The 16535-nt window shown below is 38.6% G+C and overlaps 1 protein-coding gene across 1 annotated transcript; it reads left to right on the top strand.

Annotated features, from left to right (window-relative positions):
• Positions 1-10551: 10551 nt before the first annotated feature.
• Positions 10552-13356, top strand: LOC112180149 (sugar carrier protein C). The gene is made up of 4 exons (XM_024318652.2): positions 10552-11189; positions 11504-11829; positions 11966-12604; positions 12724-13356. The coding sequence occupies exons 1-4, from the start codon at positions 11060-11062 to the stop codon at positions 13180-13182; spliced, it is 1554 nt and encodes a 517-aa protein (XP_024174420.1). The 5' UTR covers positions 10552-11059; the 3' UTR covers positions 13183-13356.
• Positions 13357-16535: the final 3179 nt, after the last annotated feature.

Here is a 16535-nt window from a genome sequence, read left to right as displayed (position 1 = left end):
ACAACAACAGCCCTTGCAGTGTGAGCGTAATCCTACATATAAGACACAACTAGATATCAGATTCTGGATGTAGGATAGAACTCACAGAGATACGTATACTTATATATATGCACATAGATATAAGCTCCTTACAGCGTGAGCGTAATCCTACATATAAGACACAACTTGACATGAATCTCCATCACCACCGTTATCTTACCACATAGCAGTAGCTAAATCCTCCTCAGAAAAGGATATGATCAGTTTCATATGGATGCAAGAGGCAGTTGACATGCTTCTATGAATGCAAATAATGATATTAAGCTAAATTTAGATATACAAAGGTTTCACAATCCACAAGTCTTTGCAAGATACTGAATACAACTGTAAACAAAGTAAATAAAGTATAGCATATATGATCCTACTCTCTTTTAAGAGTGAAAAATAATATTCTATATACTTGCATAAACAAAGAAGCTTCTAAAGTACTGAGACTTCCAGATTAATAGATCGATTATTAATTAAATCATACCTTGATAGTGTGTGTCCTGACAGAGGAGCAATCACAATTACATCAGCCCAATCGCAGAGATGAATGGGGAGCACATTGTCACCTCTAATGATATTGTGAATCTTAAACTCATCCTCATCAGCTTAATTCCACACAACTAGCCAACCAGAAAAGCAAAGATGAAATCCATATTCACGAGCATAGAATAATAGTTACACATCATTGCTGTTAGGCCAATCACAGAAGTAGTGCCCTCGGGGAAGAGATAAGTAGGCCTATAAATAATAAATTCATCAGTCCCCAAAAGCAAGAAAAAGATTATCATTAAGAAAAACATATTTAACATGAAGAATACCATGAACACCTTCTTAGCAACTTTATACAAGCCAGAGCAAAAATGTAAAAAGAATACCATGAACACCTTCACAGTCAGATTTCCTCCATACCCAAAGAATATACTAGCTAACACACACACACACACACACACACACACAAACTTCTATGCAAAGAATAGTTAGATCACTTATACCAACTCAAACTCAACTTGTCGATCTGCACCATTGAAAGAATCAATCTAGTAAGTAACTACCACAAGCCAATACTAATCATTGTTGCTGAACACAATCTACAGATCCACAAAATCAACCACCTAAACCAATTAAACAAGCAAATCCAAAATCTACCCATATAAAAAACCTGTCCTTTCTATCACCACACACTTGATCCAACAAAAATGCAGCAGCATATACAAATTGTCTACACAATTCTCAACCATAAACACATTTGATCCACCAATAAGCAGCAGCTTACTAAGAGTAACAAGTCCAAATAGTACTAGTACCAAACGCAAATCAAACCACAACAACATTCAAGAAAAGGATGAATTGCTATTAAGCCCAATAGTAGTTGAACAAATAAAAAATAAAAGATACAGTTGGTCATACTTTTCTTTTGATTAATTAACTTACAATCTTTTATATTCAATTGAATAAGGTTTGGTTCAAGACCTAGCTTTCTCAAAGAATGCAATTTCTTGCGAGAGATGCTGCATTGTCCTTATAACAACCTTTTGCCAACTCAACGTGGTAAATAAGGTCATGTACCTACACACACAAAAATAATCCCTAATTACTAATAAGAAGTGTGTTTGTAGAAGACCAAAACTGAAACCAAATTATAATGTGTTTATACAAATGTAACATAGTAAGGAAACATAGTAAGGTTAAAAGGGTTATCATATTACCAATCTATCTGATAAGACCTAAACGCCGGTAACATCGTCAAATGGATTTACATACGCTTGATGAAAATGTCGAAGAGGACTTACACCCATCCTTTTACCCTTTCCTCTAGCCATAAGAATCACTGACACGCATTTCTCTTTCACTACTACAGACTCCGGTTTCTGCATTATCCAAATAACATTTTTTGTTTGTTTGTTTCAAAATAACAAATTCACATGACCAAATTGAACAAGGAAGAAGCGCCACATACTTACATCCTCTTAGGCAAGCTTTGCAGAGAAAAAAGTGAAGCTGGAGGTTGCAATTCTAACCTTATGATGCTTTTCCTTGAAATTGAATTGATGACCTGTAAAGGCATTCAAGTATGAGATAATAGTAACAGAGGGAACAAAAAATTGAGAAATAAAGGACGTGGGAGTTGCGTGCAAATCTCAGGTTGGAGTGTGAGATTGGCGAAATTCGGAGGTTGTCATTTGAGAAGAGCAGTGAAGAGTCAAGTGCATGAACCAAGAGCCCCATCGGCAACAGCTTCACAACTCTACTTTGTCACAGTTGAAACCAAGAACCCAATCAATTTAATAACACAAATTCACACAAAAATGAGAAGAAAGTTAGTAATTAGAGAGAAGAACACCACGAAATGTAAACAAGCTGAGAAATAACCATATCAATTTATCAAGCAAACAGAAATAGATTGACTGCAAAGCCTTAATACCCACTTACCCATAAACCTTCTTAGCCCCAATTTGACATTTTGCCTTCAATCCCAAATCCATAGCTCCAATGTTCAAATTCAAATCTCAGTTACCCATAGCTAAATTTCGATTCCGCCAAATGCAACATACCACTGTCGTAAGATCAGAAGAACCCTAGAGGTTACCCATTAGGTTTTCTACTGCCTCTGAACCAGAGAACCCCAAATCAATCAGTTCACACAATAAACACAATTTTGGGTCTCAAAAATGAAAGAAGAAGACGAGGAAGACCAGACATCGGAAATTGCAAGAGAGAGGGGGTTGTTACCTGTGAGATTTTTGGATTTGATGTTGGCCTGAGCCCGGCTGGAGTAGAGCTCGAATTACCCATTAGGTTTTGGTCGGGTTTTGTTGAAGAGAGAGAGTGCTTTGGTTGGGGTTTGTCGAAGAAGAGATAGGGTTTGTAGAGGGGAGAGGTCGGGGATTGTCGAGGAGAGAGAGAGAGAGAGAGAGAGAGAGAGAGAGAGAGAGAGAGAGAGAGAGAGAGAGAGAGAGAGAGAGAGAGAGAGAGAGAGAGAGAGAGAGAGAGAGAGAGCTTTGTCGAAGAAGAGAGCAAAGGTTTCGGGTTTGTGTCGAGAGAGAGTGGAGCGTTGTCAAGAGTGAGGAGTGAGGGTCTGTTGTTATTTTATTTTATTTTTTTTGCTTCAGTGTAGGGTTTCAAGCCCTGTGCTATGAATTTGGACAAGTTTGGGGAAAATTTCAGGTTTGAGATGAGGTTTGGCACCACAGACATGGTGGGAAACTTGCCACTCAATTTTTTTAGGGTCATACAACAGTTTTATCCATAAATGTCTTGTGAACTAGTTTATTATCCCATATCAGATGACAGGTTTTATAAAAACGACATACAAAAAAAAAATCAATCAGACGACAGAAAACTGTAATGTGTCGTCTGATTCAATTTTTGTACTAGTGCAATAAAAGAAAATATTTTAGACTTATTTTTATAAATATTAAAGTTTTATATTATAAAAAAAAAGTTATATACTCAGTACCATTTGGTTTAGCAGTATAAGTCTCCCCTTTATAAGTGGAAGGTCGTGAGTTCAACTCATAATAGACTAACTGCTGTATGCTTAACTAAGCTCCTCTCTTGGAGCTCCAAAAAACCCAAACTGCTCTTGTGTGATGACCTTGATTTTCGTTATGTAATTTTGGTAATTAATAATGGACCAGTTGTACGAATAATTGTTGTTATGCTTTATTCATAGGTTGTTTGTGAAGTGGAATGGTTTTTCGTACGTGTAATTATTCGAATTTCACAGTTTAGGGGGTAGTGTGATGTTTGACTTTTTATACGTTGGGATTCTCGGAAAACTTCATTCACAAAAGTTGTAGAGCGCGTCGATATGAGTTCGTGGACATGCGGAACGCATCAATAGGAGTTCGTATGCAAAAGTTGTGAGCATTTGAATTTTTGGGAAAGTTCTATAAATAGGAGTTTCCATTTTCGGAAACTTACTATTTACATTTCAGATTTACCATTCCGGAAAAATCAGAAAATGCTCCATTCTCTCTCCTTGCCCGCGACTGACCCGACCAGAACCCGGTGATCCGACCCGGCTTTTCCGGCGATCTCCGGCGACCTCTAGCCGTGAAACCTGCACAGAACGACTCGTCTCCTCCTTTTGGTAGTCTCTGTGGCATCCTCTTGTGGCGATAACCACCGTGCACGGTGCAGCAAGGCGGTGCAACTTGGTGGTTTCGGACCCTACCGGAAAACACAATTCCGGCGACGTCAAGGCTTCAGGCTTCCATCTTTGGGTTCGTGGGAGGCTCCTTGATCGATCTATGGTGTTTGTTTCGATCGATTTACGTGGAAATCGGTTCAACTCGGATTGAGCAAAAATCCAAAGCTTGTGAGGTAGTTTTCAACCCTTTATGCTTGTTTTCTGACTTTGAGCTAGTTATGAGAATTCACAAGCATGCTGAGATGAAGATTTTTGATGTTGGGAGTTTTGTGAAATATTGAGTTTTGGCCGGCGGCGGTGCACCACCGTCTGTGGTGGATTTCTGGTGGCTTTCCGGTCATGTAGGGAACTGTTTTTGGTATTATATATGTTCTACTCGTTGATACAAGCGTTTCGATATATAATATGTAAATTTTGGAGTTCGAATGGATTTGTTATGATTTTTGCAGTTTCATACCAATCAATTTATTTGATCCGTGAGGATTCGAGCGTTCGATCGACTTGTGGTTTGGTCACATCGATCGTGGACCTATTCCGGAGACTTTGGGAGGTCTCGGATGTGGTTTTGCCTCGATTGGCGCCACTTTGGGGATTTTATTTCAAAACAGGGGTTTCGGACTTAAATCAAATGTGAATCATTACTAAGTGGAAACCGTATGTGATTAGGTACTGGACGAAGTATTTGGACGGTTATTCTGTGATTTGACTACTTATTCTGCATTGAAGACGCAGCAGGAGTTTCGAGGTGAGTAATCTCACAAGGTTCTTTATTAACAAAATTACCATTATCGTTTTGGCGTTAATTAATTAATTGCAAACTATAGTTGGTATTAGTAGGCATTCCTGAGCGAATGACTACGTATATATATATATATATATATATATGTATATATATATATATATATATTTACATGAAATATATACATCCTTGTGGATGATTGTGATGAATAATAATATACATGATGGTGTTCATATTATTGTTGAACGTGACTTTTCAGGAAACAATATTGTGGAAAAAAATGTTTTCTATTGTTTGAAAAGTATTGAGCTTGATGTTACATTTTTGAGTCAAGCGTGACTCATTTTAGATGTATTGGTCTTTGTACCAAGGGTCACAAATGGTTAGTAGGGATTAGGAAGGCCGAAACTAGATGTTTGTAACGTTTTTAGGGCGGATGCGACTTACTTAACGTTGACCTTAAGACCAGATAGGGTCTAAGAAGATCTTATGTCACAGATGGTGATGGATCACAAATAGTGACAGGTTGCAGACGGTGACCTTGATGTTTGATTTCATGACTAGATGGGGTCTGAAGATCATGTGTCACAGATGGTGACAAGGCACAAATGGTGACCTTAATGTTGATTTTGAGACCAGACGGGGTCTGAAACCACATGTCACAGATGGTGACAGGTCGCAGATGGTGACCAAGATAGGAAATAGGTAATCACGTCCGTAGCCGGACGAGTGGTTACGATTTCAATAGAGCTATCGTCTGTCTACCACGATAGCTTATGGGAGTAACGGTCGAGGTTGCTGGAGACTCATAGGTATGTAGTTTAAAGGAGAGTTCTAATGGTATTCTTCTTTAATTGTCTAGATGAGAATTGAATTGCTACTTGATGGTTAAGTTAGCAAATAGAACATTGTCACAACGATGACTCATGTTGTCCTTTCGGTGGAAAGGATATGGAATGTTAGAAGGAATCATGGTTGCATGTGTTCCTTAAGTAGATTGATGTGAGTTGTTGATTGATGTTTATGAGTTACTCATACGGGCTTGCAAAAGCTTACCGGATTTGTTGTTTGCCAACCCCGGTGCACCATTCAAACGGTGTAGGGGTTAATCCTGCAGGTCAGGGAAATCGTGGCTGAAGCTGAGGTAGCTTGTTGGCAGCAGAGCGGGTAGGAAGCAAATTTTGTTGGCTTTGCCAGTATATGACTTCCGCTATGTAGTAAGCTCTGAGGAGCATTTATGTTTTATTTTGTGATGACAATTTAATTAGTAAATTAATATAACTCTGTGGAGCGAGTGTATATTAACTTGGATGGTTCAGTGCATTAGTAAGTACTTATTTTAAGAGAAAGATGTTCCAGGTATTTGTATTGATGACTGGACGTTCACGCATGTATAATTATGGGATTATATATCGATTTTCATGTGTGTAAAATCAGAGGAGTGACATCTTGGGTCGAGGGTTTGAGATTTTCTGCTTGTCCGGCGGTGCTCAGGTTGTTGAGGGACCTCCTTGCCGCTGATGAGCGAACCGCTGCGGGACTGGTGTTTTGAAAGCTAGTCGCTTAGGGAGTTCTGGAGAAAGGTTTTTTGGCTCAAGGTTTTGGTTGGGTGGCGGAGGCGACTTCCAGATGATATCTCAAGCGTGGGGGTTGTGTTGTGCAGAGATGGCGGTGCAGTTCCTGATGATCTGTGAGACCGCGTGGTTCCTGATGGTCTGCGCAGCAGCGTAGGTCCGGGTGATCTGGGCGGCGGCGTAGGGAGGTGCAGTGTGGCGATGCTGGGTTCGATTATGGCTTGGTATTGCGTGGACGATGTGACAGGGACAACATCAGAGGCGAGGCGGAAGGATTGAGTTCCACGGATCTGCACAGGTTAGAGATGGCATATGGGCTTGCACAAGCCAGGTCCTATTGGGACTTGCATTTTTTGCCTATTCTCTTAGAGCTGCCCTCTTGGGCTTTGGATGTGGCTGGGGTGTTTTGCCCTAGGCCCATTCCTATGTTTTTAGTTTTTTTTTTTCTAATCACCAATAATTCCCTTGTTTGGAAGCTAGACACTTATGTGCACTCTAGATATCTCTGTGAGAAAACATAGTGTGATGATAAAGCAAGTTCGGCACAGAAAGACCCATTAATCATCGACATAAATAACCCGTCTCATGAAGATATTCAGGATTATGGTTATGTCCAAGAGACATCATTGGGGGATACTCAAATGTTAGAACCAATTCCAGGGAATAGGGAGATCTCCATGAATTACACTAGTGTACATGAGACATTGAATCGAGATTCTATTATCCTTGATGATGTGTTTGTATATTCTATTTCTCAATGAATTATAGAACACGATGATATCGAACATCGCTCCGTTGAAGAATGCCAACGAAGAGAAGACTGGCCTAAATGGAAAGATGCGATCCAGGTTGAATTGGATTCACTAACAAAGAGACAGGTATTTGGGCCTATAATGCTGACACCCCCAAGTATAAAGTATGTTGGCCATAAATGGGTCTTTGTTACAAAGCATAATTAGAAAAATGAGGTTGTTAGATACAAAGCCCGCCTTGTGGCGCAAGGTTTCTCACAACGCCCTAGAATCGACTACGATGAGACATATTCTCCCATAATGGACGTTATAATGTTCCGCTACCTTGTCAGTTTGGTAGTTTTAGAAAAACTTGACATGCAGCTTATGGATGTGGTTACAGCATATCTCTATGAGAATCTAGATTCAGATATATATATATATATATATATATATATGAAGGTTCCAAATGGACTCCAATTACCCAAGTCAAGTGGCTCTAAACCACGGAGCACGTTTTTCAATAAGATTGAGACGTTCACTATGTGGATTGAAACACTCCTGACGGATGTGGTATAACCGTCTAAGTGACTACTTGATTGGGAAGGGATATGTCCATGCGTATTTATGAAAATGACAAGTTCCGGATTTGCAATTGTAACAATTTATGTCGATGACATGAACCTAATTGGAACTCTAGATGAGTTAAAAGAAACTGTTAAGTACTTGAAATCCGAATTTGAGATGAAAGATCTTGAGAAAACACGGTTTTGCCTTCTACTAGAACTCGAGCAACGTAGTGATGGGATTATGATCCATCAATCAGCATATACTCAAAAATTATTAAGGCGCTTTAATGAAGATCAAGCAAAGCCTGTGAGTACTCCTATGATCGGTAGTAATCTTGAGCCTGAAAAATATCCGTTTCGTCCAAGGGATGAGAACGAAAACTTATTAGAGGCTGAATTGTCCTATCTAAGTGCAATATGCGCACTATTGTACTTAGCTCAATGCACAAGATCGGACATCTCATTCGTAGTGAATTTGTTAGCCCAACACAGTTTTACGCCAACACGCCGCCATTGGATTGACATAAAGACAATCTTTTGATACTTGAGAGGTACAATTGATATGGGCTTGTTCTATCCCTACAGAGAGAAAAGAAATAACAGAAGTGTGGGATCGGACTCCACACGGAAAAATGCCACTTTCTGTGCTCCTCCTCCCCTCCATCAAAATGACAAAGATGTCTTGATGGGTTTTGCTGATGTAGGGTATCTCTCTAACCCTCACAAAGGTCGCTTTCAAACGGGTTATGTCTTTACCATGGGAAGCACTGCGATATCTTGGAGGTCTACAAAGCAGACCCTTGTTGCTACTTCCTCAAATCATGCAGAGATTATTGCTCTACATGAAGCCGTGCAAGAATGCATATGGCTAAGGTCTGTAGTTAGACACATTCGAGGAACTTGTGGTTTGAAGTCTACAACAGATGAACCTACATGCATTTATGAAGATAATGCAGATTGTATTGAGCAAATAAAGTTAGGTTTCATTAAGGGCGACAACACTAAGCATATATCGCCTAAGTTTTTTTACAATCAGCAACAACAAACACTTCAAAATATTGAAGTGAATCAAATCCGTTCAGAGGATAATGTAGCGGACTTGTTTACCAAGTCGTTACCTAAATCCATATTCGAGAAACATGTGAAGGGTATCAGATTAAGAAAGTTATTCGAACTCCCATAATTGTAGAAATCAGGGGGAGATATGATGTCTACATGTTCAATCTCGAAAAGTGAATGACGTGTTGTGCTCTTTTTCTCCTTCGACCAAGGTTGTTTTTTTCCCACATGGTTTTTATTACTTGGCAAGGTTTTTGACGAGACAACTTAGAAGCGCATAGCATAGGCAACACTGTTGACATGGAATATTCAAGGAGGAGTGTTGTAAATGATAATGACTATTCATGCAATAAGTATTGTTGAATGTATGCGATTGATAGACTCATAATGTATGCGATTGACAGACTCATAATGTATGCGATTGACATACTTGTGTGGGGGGCATTTTGATCGGAGTTGTACGGCAGTTAAATTTCATGGGTAAGGACCCAAGACTTTGCCCCTTCGTCTGAGTAAGCAGCAACTAGGCCCAACAGACCTCGAAGGATAATAAGTCCTAAGAAGAAAGCTGTTGATTTCTTCCCAGCAGCTCCTCTCCATGTTCACAGCAGTGAATTAGTGTGCAATTTTAGTAAAGGCTTGGTAAGATGTGCATGGCGTGGGAGCGAGAAAAGCATGAGTTTCGGAAGAAGAGATTCCGGCAATGGTATGATTTCTAGGTTTTTGGGTGAAGGTTGATTGGGAGGAATTGATGGCTAGGGATTCAGAGATAGGGCTTGATCTCTTGCTTGATGTTTCTGGGTTGTTGTGGCTTTTGTTCTTCTAGTAGGAGAGTTGCTTGGGCTGTTTAGTAGTTAGCTTATGCCTCCCTCCCCCTTTCACAGCAGCTCTAACCATCGATTTATAGAGTGGTGGCGGCTTAGGTCCGCTGCTGTTCCCAGGAATCTTGCTGCTGTGTTTCCAGGATTCCCGTGTCCTCAAGATCTCATTACTAATTCCAAGAATCCTACTGCTGTGATCCCATGAAATCTGCTGCTGTAATCCAGGAATCGTGATTCCAAGATTTGCTGCTGGAAAAAGGGGAGTTACGGGTAGAGAATTGGTTTGTGTGTAAAAGAAGGTGATATAGTACTTGAGATGTCTAGTTTAAGGAAAATAATTGAATATATTCGGTAAAGAGAAATGTTTGTTGTAATTGAGTGGTTTTTGGGTTCTTTCTTCTTCACTTGCCCATAATCAGAATTGGGCTGTTGAGCTTGAATTTCGATCCCCAAGTCCGAAATTACCAACAAGCCTAAAACTAATAATGGGCCTCATGCTTTTCCGTTACCTTCCACACCACACCCGCTCTTGCAAGCCCCAAATGCGTGAATGTGGCTGGGGTCCACAAGTGTGGCATGATGATTGTAGTTATAATTTGCTTATTGGGCTCGAGAAATGAATTGGGCTTGATAGCTGGATTTTTGGGCATCAACAACTTATAATGTGCGATTGATTAGTATAGCTATTATGCATGTATTGCCTTTTGTAATCATAATGTAACCCTATATAAACCTCATAGCCGGTGAGATGAATACAATACAATACAATTTTCCAATTATCTACAACATTATCTTATTTGTGACTTTTGCCCGTTGTTAATGTCAGCTGCTATATTATCTCCTTATATGTGTGGTGCACCGCATCTGTAATCATCTTCCAGAATTATCAATTAACTTTCAATTTTGTTCTTCCTTTTCATTTCGTTTTCTCTCACTTCATGTGTTTTCCAATCTAGGGTCCCATTAATCCATTATGAACTCCGAAATTAAGTTCCGTTCGGATTTCTCAGTCTAGCTAATGCCAGCAAGAATTTTCAGTCAATTACACTTCCTACTCACTTCCTACTCATTTGACGTGGCAAGGTTTTGGATGAACAATTAAAATGTTTGTTAAGTTTATCCATGAAAGTTCGATCCAGATAGGATTAGTATTAATACCACGGTTTCGACATCCCAATCCACTTCATCCACTTTCGGGATTTAGGAATGTGAAATAATAGGGATTCAAATCCCAGTTTTATTCGATTTCCATATCCTAATAATGGATAAACTCTACTTTTCATAATACAAGCCGGGTTCCCCTATAAATAACCCTACATAGCCTCACCTGCATAGCTAATTTCATTCGACTTTCTGAGTTTTAATCGAGTTCGAAGAGGGGTAGAGATGGCTGGGGGAGGTATAGCTCCATCTGGTGGAAAAAATTACCCCGGTAAATTCACAAAGAGGGTTTTCATAACATGTCTTGTCGCAGCGTTTGGAGGTTTAATTTTCGGTTATGATCTTGGAGTTTCAGGTATATAATCTTCTTCCTCAGAACTATAATTTTGTGTCAATATTTTGATTTCGATCTTGGTTTTTCATGCTTCATATGAAGTATAAATCACGACTTGCACCGCTTTGTTTATAATTGAACACGCATATATAAATTTTCATTTTCTGTTTTTTTTAGTGGATAATAAGCGTTTCAATGACTTCTTAGCTCTCAGAACCGATAATCTATCGTGCTCTTGAATATATGTGATATTAAACTCAATTGTTGTGGTATAAGAGCATGTAGCTAAATTCTCAGGTTGATTATTCTTATGTTAATTTTTTGTGGTTATATAGGCGGAGTAACGTCCATGGACGTATTTTTGAAGGAGTTCTTTCCGAAAGTCTACTTGCAGCAGTCTTCCGCCTCTGTTTCTACTAATCAGTACTGTAAATTCGACAGTGAAACATTGACGCTCTTTACGTCGTCTCTATATTTGGCCGCTCTGGTTTCATGCCTCTGTGCCTCCACTATAACTAGAGTCTTAGGTAGGAGGGTCACAATGCTTGCCGGTGGACTTCTTTTCCTATTCGGTGCACTTCTCAATGCCTTCGCTCACTCCGTCGGGATGCTTATTGCTGGTCGCCTATTCCTTGGTTTCGGCATTGGATTTGCCAATCAGGTACTTAATTTTAAGCCGTATGGTACACGTATCTGATTACCTCAGAATGTACTGATATACCATCCCAATTAATGTTCTAATTACCTTATTCGTCAAACTTTAACGTTTTTTTTTTCCTTTCTGATTATTTGTACAGGCTGTGCCGATCTATCTATCTGAGACAGCACCATACAGATTCCGCGGTGGACTCAACATGATGTTCCAGTTGGCAATTACAATTGGAATTCTTGTTGCTGGTTTGGCCAACTATTTGTTCGACTTGAAGTATAAAAACCATGGAAATCTAGCCTGGCGTTTGAGTTTGGGCGGCGCTGCAGTCCCTGCTGTGTTTATCATATTGGGATCATTCTTCCTCCCTGACACACCAAACTCTTTGATTGAGCGTGGCAAGCATGAGGAAGCAAAAGCCCAACTCCTCAAGCTCCGTGGTATTGATAACGTCGACGAGGAGTTCAACGATTTGGTGGACGCTAGTGAGGCTGCTAAGCTAGTCAAACATCCATGGTCGACACTATTGACAAGAAAATACAGGCCCCAGCTTGTATTCGCCATCTGCATTCCTGCTTTCCAGCAACTCACTGGCATGAATGTGATCACTTTCTATGCTCCTGTCTTGTTCAAAACTGTAGGATTCGGAAGCAGTGCTTCTCTCGCTTCTGCTCTGATCACTAATGGGGTTAATTTTTTGGCAACTTTTGTTTCAATTGGTCTTGTTGACAAGTTTGGAAGAAGGGTCCTTTTCTTGGAGGGTGGTGTGCAGATGGTCATAACTCAGGTATAATAGAATGAATTTCGTTTCTTAAATTTTGCATTCAGGTTTTATTTGCTTAGGGTTTTGTCGTTTTTTTATTTTTTTCTTTTGAATGTAATATTTTGGTATCTATGTATATATAGGTCGTAGTTGGAGTTGCAATGGCTTGGAAATTTGGTACTAGTGGCAACCCTGGTGAACTATCCAAGGGTTTTGCTGCAACTCTGGTGACCTTAATCTGCATCTATGTTGCTGGATTTGCTTGGTCCTGGGGACCTCTAGGATGGTTGGTACCAAGTGAAATTTTCCCGCTGGAAGTTAGGTCAGCTGCTCAGGCCATCAATGTCTCTGTCAACATGATCTTCACCTTTGCCATAGCCCAAGTGTTCACTGCGATGCTCTGCCACATGAAGTTTGGATTGTTCTTCTTCTTCTCTTTCTTCTTGTTCGTGATGAGTTGCTTCATCTTCAAGTATCTGCCGGAGACCAAGGGGGTTCCCATCGAAGAGATGGGGAGGGTGTGGGAGCAGCACCCTTTTTGGCGCAAGTATGTGGTTCAAGACAAAGGCATAGCGATGAGCAAGGCGGCGCAGAATGTCTGACCTAGCTAACTTTTTTTTTGTAAGCTTTTGCAATCTTTTTACTTTCTACGTACGAACGTTGAGGTTTACTTTCCGTGGTTTTAGTATATTTTGTTCCATATTGGGATTTTTGTTGCTGGTTTTCTTTAATTAGGTCATTCTCAAGTTGTGAAAAGTTAATACAGTCTTATCTTAATTATCTGCTCGATTATTTAGTTGAATACTCGACCACATATTTGGAAGACTCGATGACTATATTTCGTTAGTATTTGTCAAAGAGCTTGCTAGTCTATTCCAACCAATATGGTAATTGAGTGGAGGGGCCTTGTTTCTAAACTAATGGAGGACTGAATGTTTGAGAAAAATTTAACATAAGAACGATGCCTTATGGTTGGATGATTATAACTCAAGAGTACAAATTACGGTTTCTAGAAGACCAATTTGCAATTATACATTTCCAATCATATACGTTCATGCAACTAGCTTTATGTGCGAATTTTCTTCAACCCATCCCAAAATGGCAGAAATCTTTTCTGGTTCAACCCAAAATTACATGCTTAATTAATTAGTACTTGGTCCAACCATATGATAAGAAGCTTCTTAATTAGATTTTTCCAGGGATGTGATTTAAGATGGGAAGTCTTCGAGTTTGACCTAATGTACTAAGTGATTGAAGATGTCATCAACAAAATGTGCATGACAGCATGTTGATTCTAACGCAGTATATCATCTATAAGAAAATTGTTGTCGAAGAAGTGTTCAAACTTCAAAGAACCAAAAATAAATAAATTAAACATAAAAAAATATCGAATTTGATAAAAATAATATTGAATTTGATAAAAAAAAAAGAATATCAAAGGGGAACAAAGAAAAAATTTATTGTAGTACAACTCTGTAGCTTTAAATTATTACTAGCCTCTTGGCATGCACCGTTCTTGCCAATTTGCTTTTATTTAAAAAATTTTAAGGAAATTAAACAAAAAGAAAAAAATTTTGAAGGCAACAAAAACGTGGGGTTTTTTTCCTTGTTTTTTGTTTGTAATTTCTTGAAAAGAAAAAAACTGATTTTGTTTATTTACTATTTTAGTCTTGTAATATCATTTTTATTTTTTAAACAATTCAATCAATAAAGGGCATGATAGGAGTTTCAAAAATTTAACCATCATTCCAAACAATTTGCTTTATATAAGAAAATTTCTGAAAAAATAATTATATATATTAATATATAGAGAGAATTTCACAATAGTCACTCAATTATGACTCACTTCACACTTTGGTCACTCAATTTTCAAATATATCACTTTGGTTACTCAACTATTACTCTATCAATCACTTTAATAACCGAATGAGCATTTTGTCTCACTTTAATCACTTCCCTCAATCATTTCAATTCAGATTTTTCAATTTTTCACAATTGGTTGGACGAAAATATCCTTGATATTGTGGAAAATAAAGTTATGGTTTAAAGAAAAAAATTAACGGAGTGACTAAAGTAAACAACAGAGTTAAAGTTGAGTGACCGAAATGATATATTTAAGGGTTAAATATTGTTTACTTCCTGAACTTTTATTAAAAAAACACTTCAGTCCCTCACTCTCTAATTTAACATGCTTACTCCTTACACTCTCAATTTCTCACCCGATAGGTTCATTCCGTCTAATCTCTCTGTTAAATGGCTGACATGGCACACAGTTGGATGCCAACTTAGCACGTTGTAAGCAAGGTGAATGGTAAATTGTGGATTATACCCCTGGCTTCTATTACCTTCGTTTTTGATCAGTTTTCTGATCAGCTTCCTTTCACCACTCTCCTCGACACGCTCCCAATTCCATCTTTCATATTTCTCAGCTCATGAATAGTCCCCAAGCTCTACCCATTCTTACGCCACAAAGATATATTCTTATCATCTCCACCACTCACACAACCAAATCACAGACCACATGGAATAACCTAGTAGCCCAAAAAATTCACAATAATTTCACCTAAAAATCTGCAAAATCACAACCTACAGAACAACCTAGTAACCCACATTGAAGATGAGATCCTAATTAACCCCAGCTCATCCTCTCCGCCTCCATTGACGGGTTGGTGATATTGTCTTGAAGGAAGATGTCCGGTCTCTGCCACCAGAATGGAGCGTGTCGCGGTGACTGGAGGCAGGTTTGTGGGGCTTGGGGGAGTGTTGTCAATCTATTGAAGTGGTAAATAACACAAAATTGAGCCACCAATCAGAGAAACAAAGAATCAACCTCAACCTTTCAAACATAAACAGAGAAAGTTCAATGCAAATTAAAGATTAAATAATTTTCCAATAGCTAACTGAAACTCAAACTCATTCCAACAACCAAAAAAAGTTGAAAGATCAATTCTTGGAATTCAGAATCAAAGTATACCAACTTATTCATAGTTCAATTGAAAATTTTGAAAACTTAAACACCAATTCAAACAATACCAGAACTTATCGGAAATCTAAATGCGATAGACTCGCACTTGAAAGTTTGAAATTCGAGAAGAGGATGAGGATCTCCGGGCCTGAGAGGGATTGATGATGGTGGGTTGTAAGGCGCGAGGGTAATAGAGGTTCTCGGCTACCGATAGCCTCTCCGATATGCTCTCTATTGCTTCGCTTTTCACTACCTTTGTTTCCATGGCTGCTCTTCCTCTCTTAGCTTTCTCTCTTTTGCGAGCAGTTGTGAAAAATTGAATTGCAAGTCCTTGGTGTCTCATCTAGCTTTCTGATCCAGGTATTCATGATCTGATCAGAATTTTGTAATCCTAAGTAGGTGAAGAAAAATCTTCTAAAAAAAAATAAAATAATAATAATAATGTAAAGGAAAAACATATTATATGTCTTCGTCAAAGCGACTGATGGAGAGGGAATAAATGAATTAGTGATTACCATCAATCAGCACAATTACAGATCAATCAGCATTTAATGTCATCATTGTAATTGTTCTTTCCATTGTAATTCTCTCCCTATATAAAGAGGCTATGAAATAAAATAAATAGATGAATTAGTGAATTAGTGATTACCATCAATCAGCACAATTACAGATCAATCAGCATTTAATGTCATCATTGTAATTGTTCTTTCCATTGTAATTCTCTCCCTATATAAAGAGGCTATGAAATAAAATAAATAGAACAATTCCAATCTCAATTTTACTTTTACAAATAATGGATTGAAAAGAATAGAGAGGGAGGAAGTCAAGGTTAAAATAGGTATTTACTCTTAGAATGGGTCCCACAAAGCTGAGTTAACATCAAAGAATTAGCCACGTCAACACTTAACGTCACATTTTAACAGAGAGTTAACGGAATTGACTTATTGAGTGAGAAATTGATAGTGTAAGGAGTAAACATGTCAAATTAGA

Source organism: Rosa chinensis, chromosome 7 (genome assembly GCF_002994745.2).
Source record: "Rosa chinensis cultivar Old Blush chromosome 7, RchiOBHm-V2, whole genome shotgun sequence".
In the NCBI taxonomy this organism is placed as follows: domain Eukaryota; kingdom Viridiplantae; phylum Streptophyta; class Magnoliopsida; order Rosales; family Rosaceae; genus Rosa; species Rosa chinensis.
This window is presented reverse-complemented; position numbering and strand designations above follow the sequence as displayed.

Coding starts and splice junctions, on each gene's coding strand:
- LOC112180149 (XM_024318652.2), top strand. CDS start 11,060: ATGGCTGGGGGAGGTATAGCTCCATCTGGTGGAAAAAATTACCCCGGT. Junction 11,190..11,503: donor TTATGATCTTGGAGTTTCAG/GTATATAATCTT, acceptor GTGGTTATATAG/GCGGAGTAACGTCCATGGAC. Junction 11,830..11,965: donor GCATTGGATTTGCCAATCAG/GTACTTAATTTT, acceptor TTATTTGTACAG/GCTGTGCCGATCTATCTATC.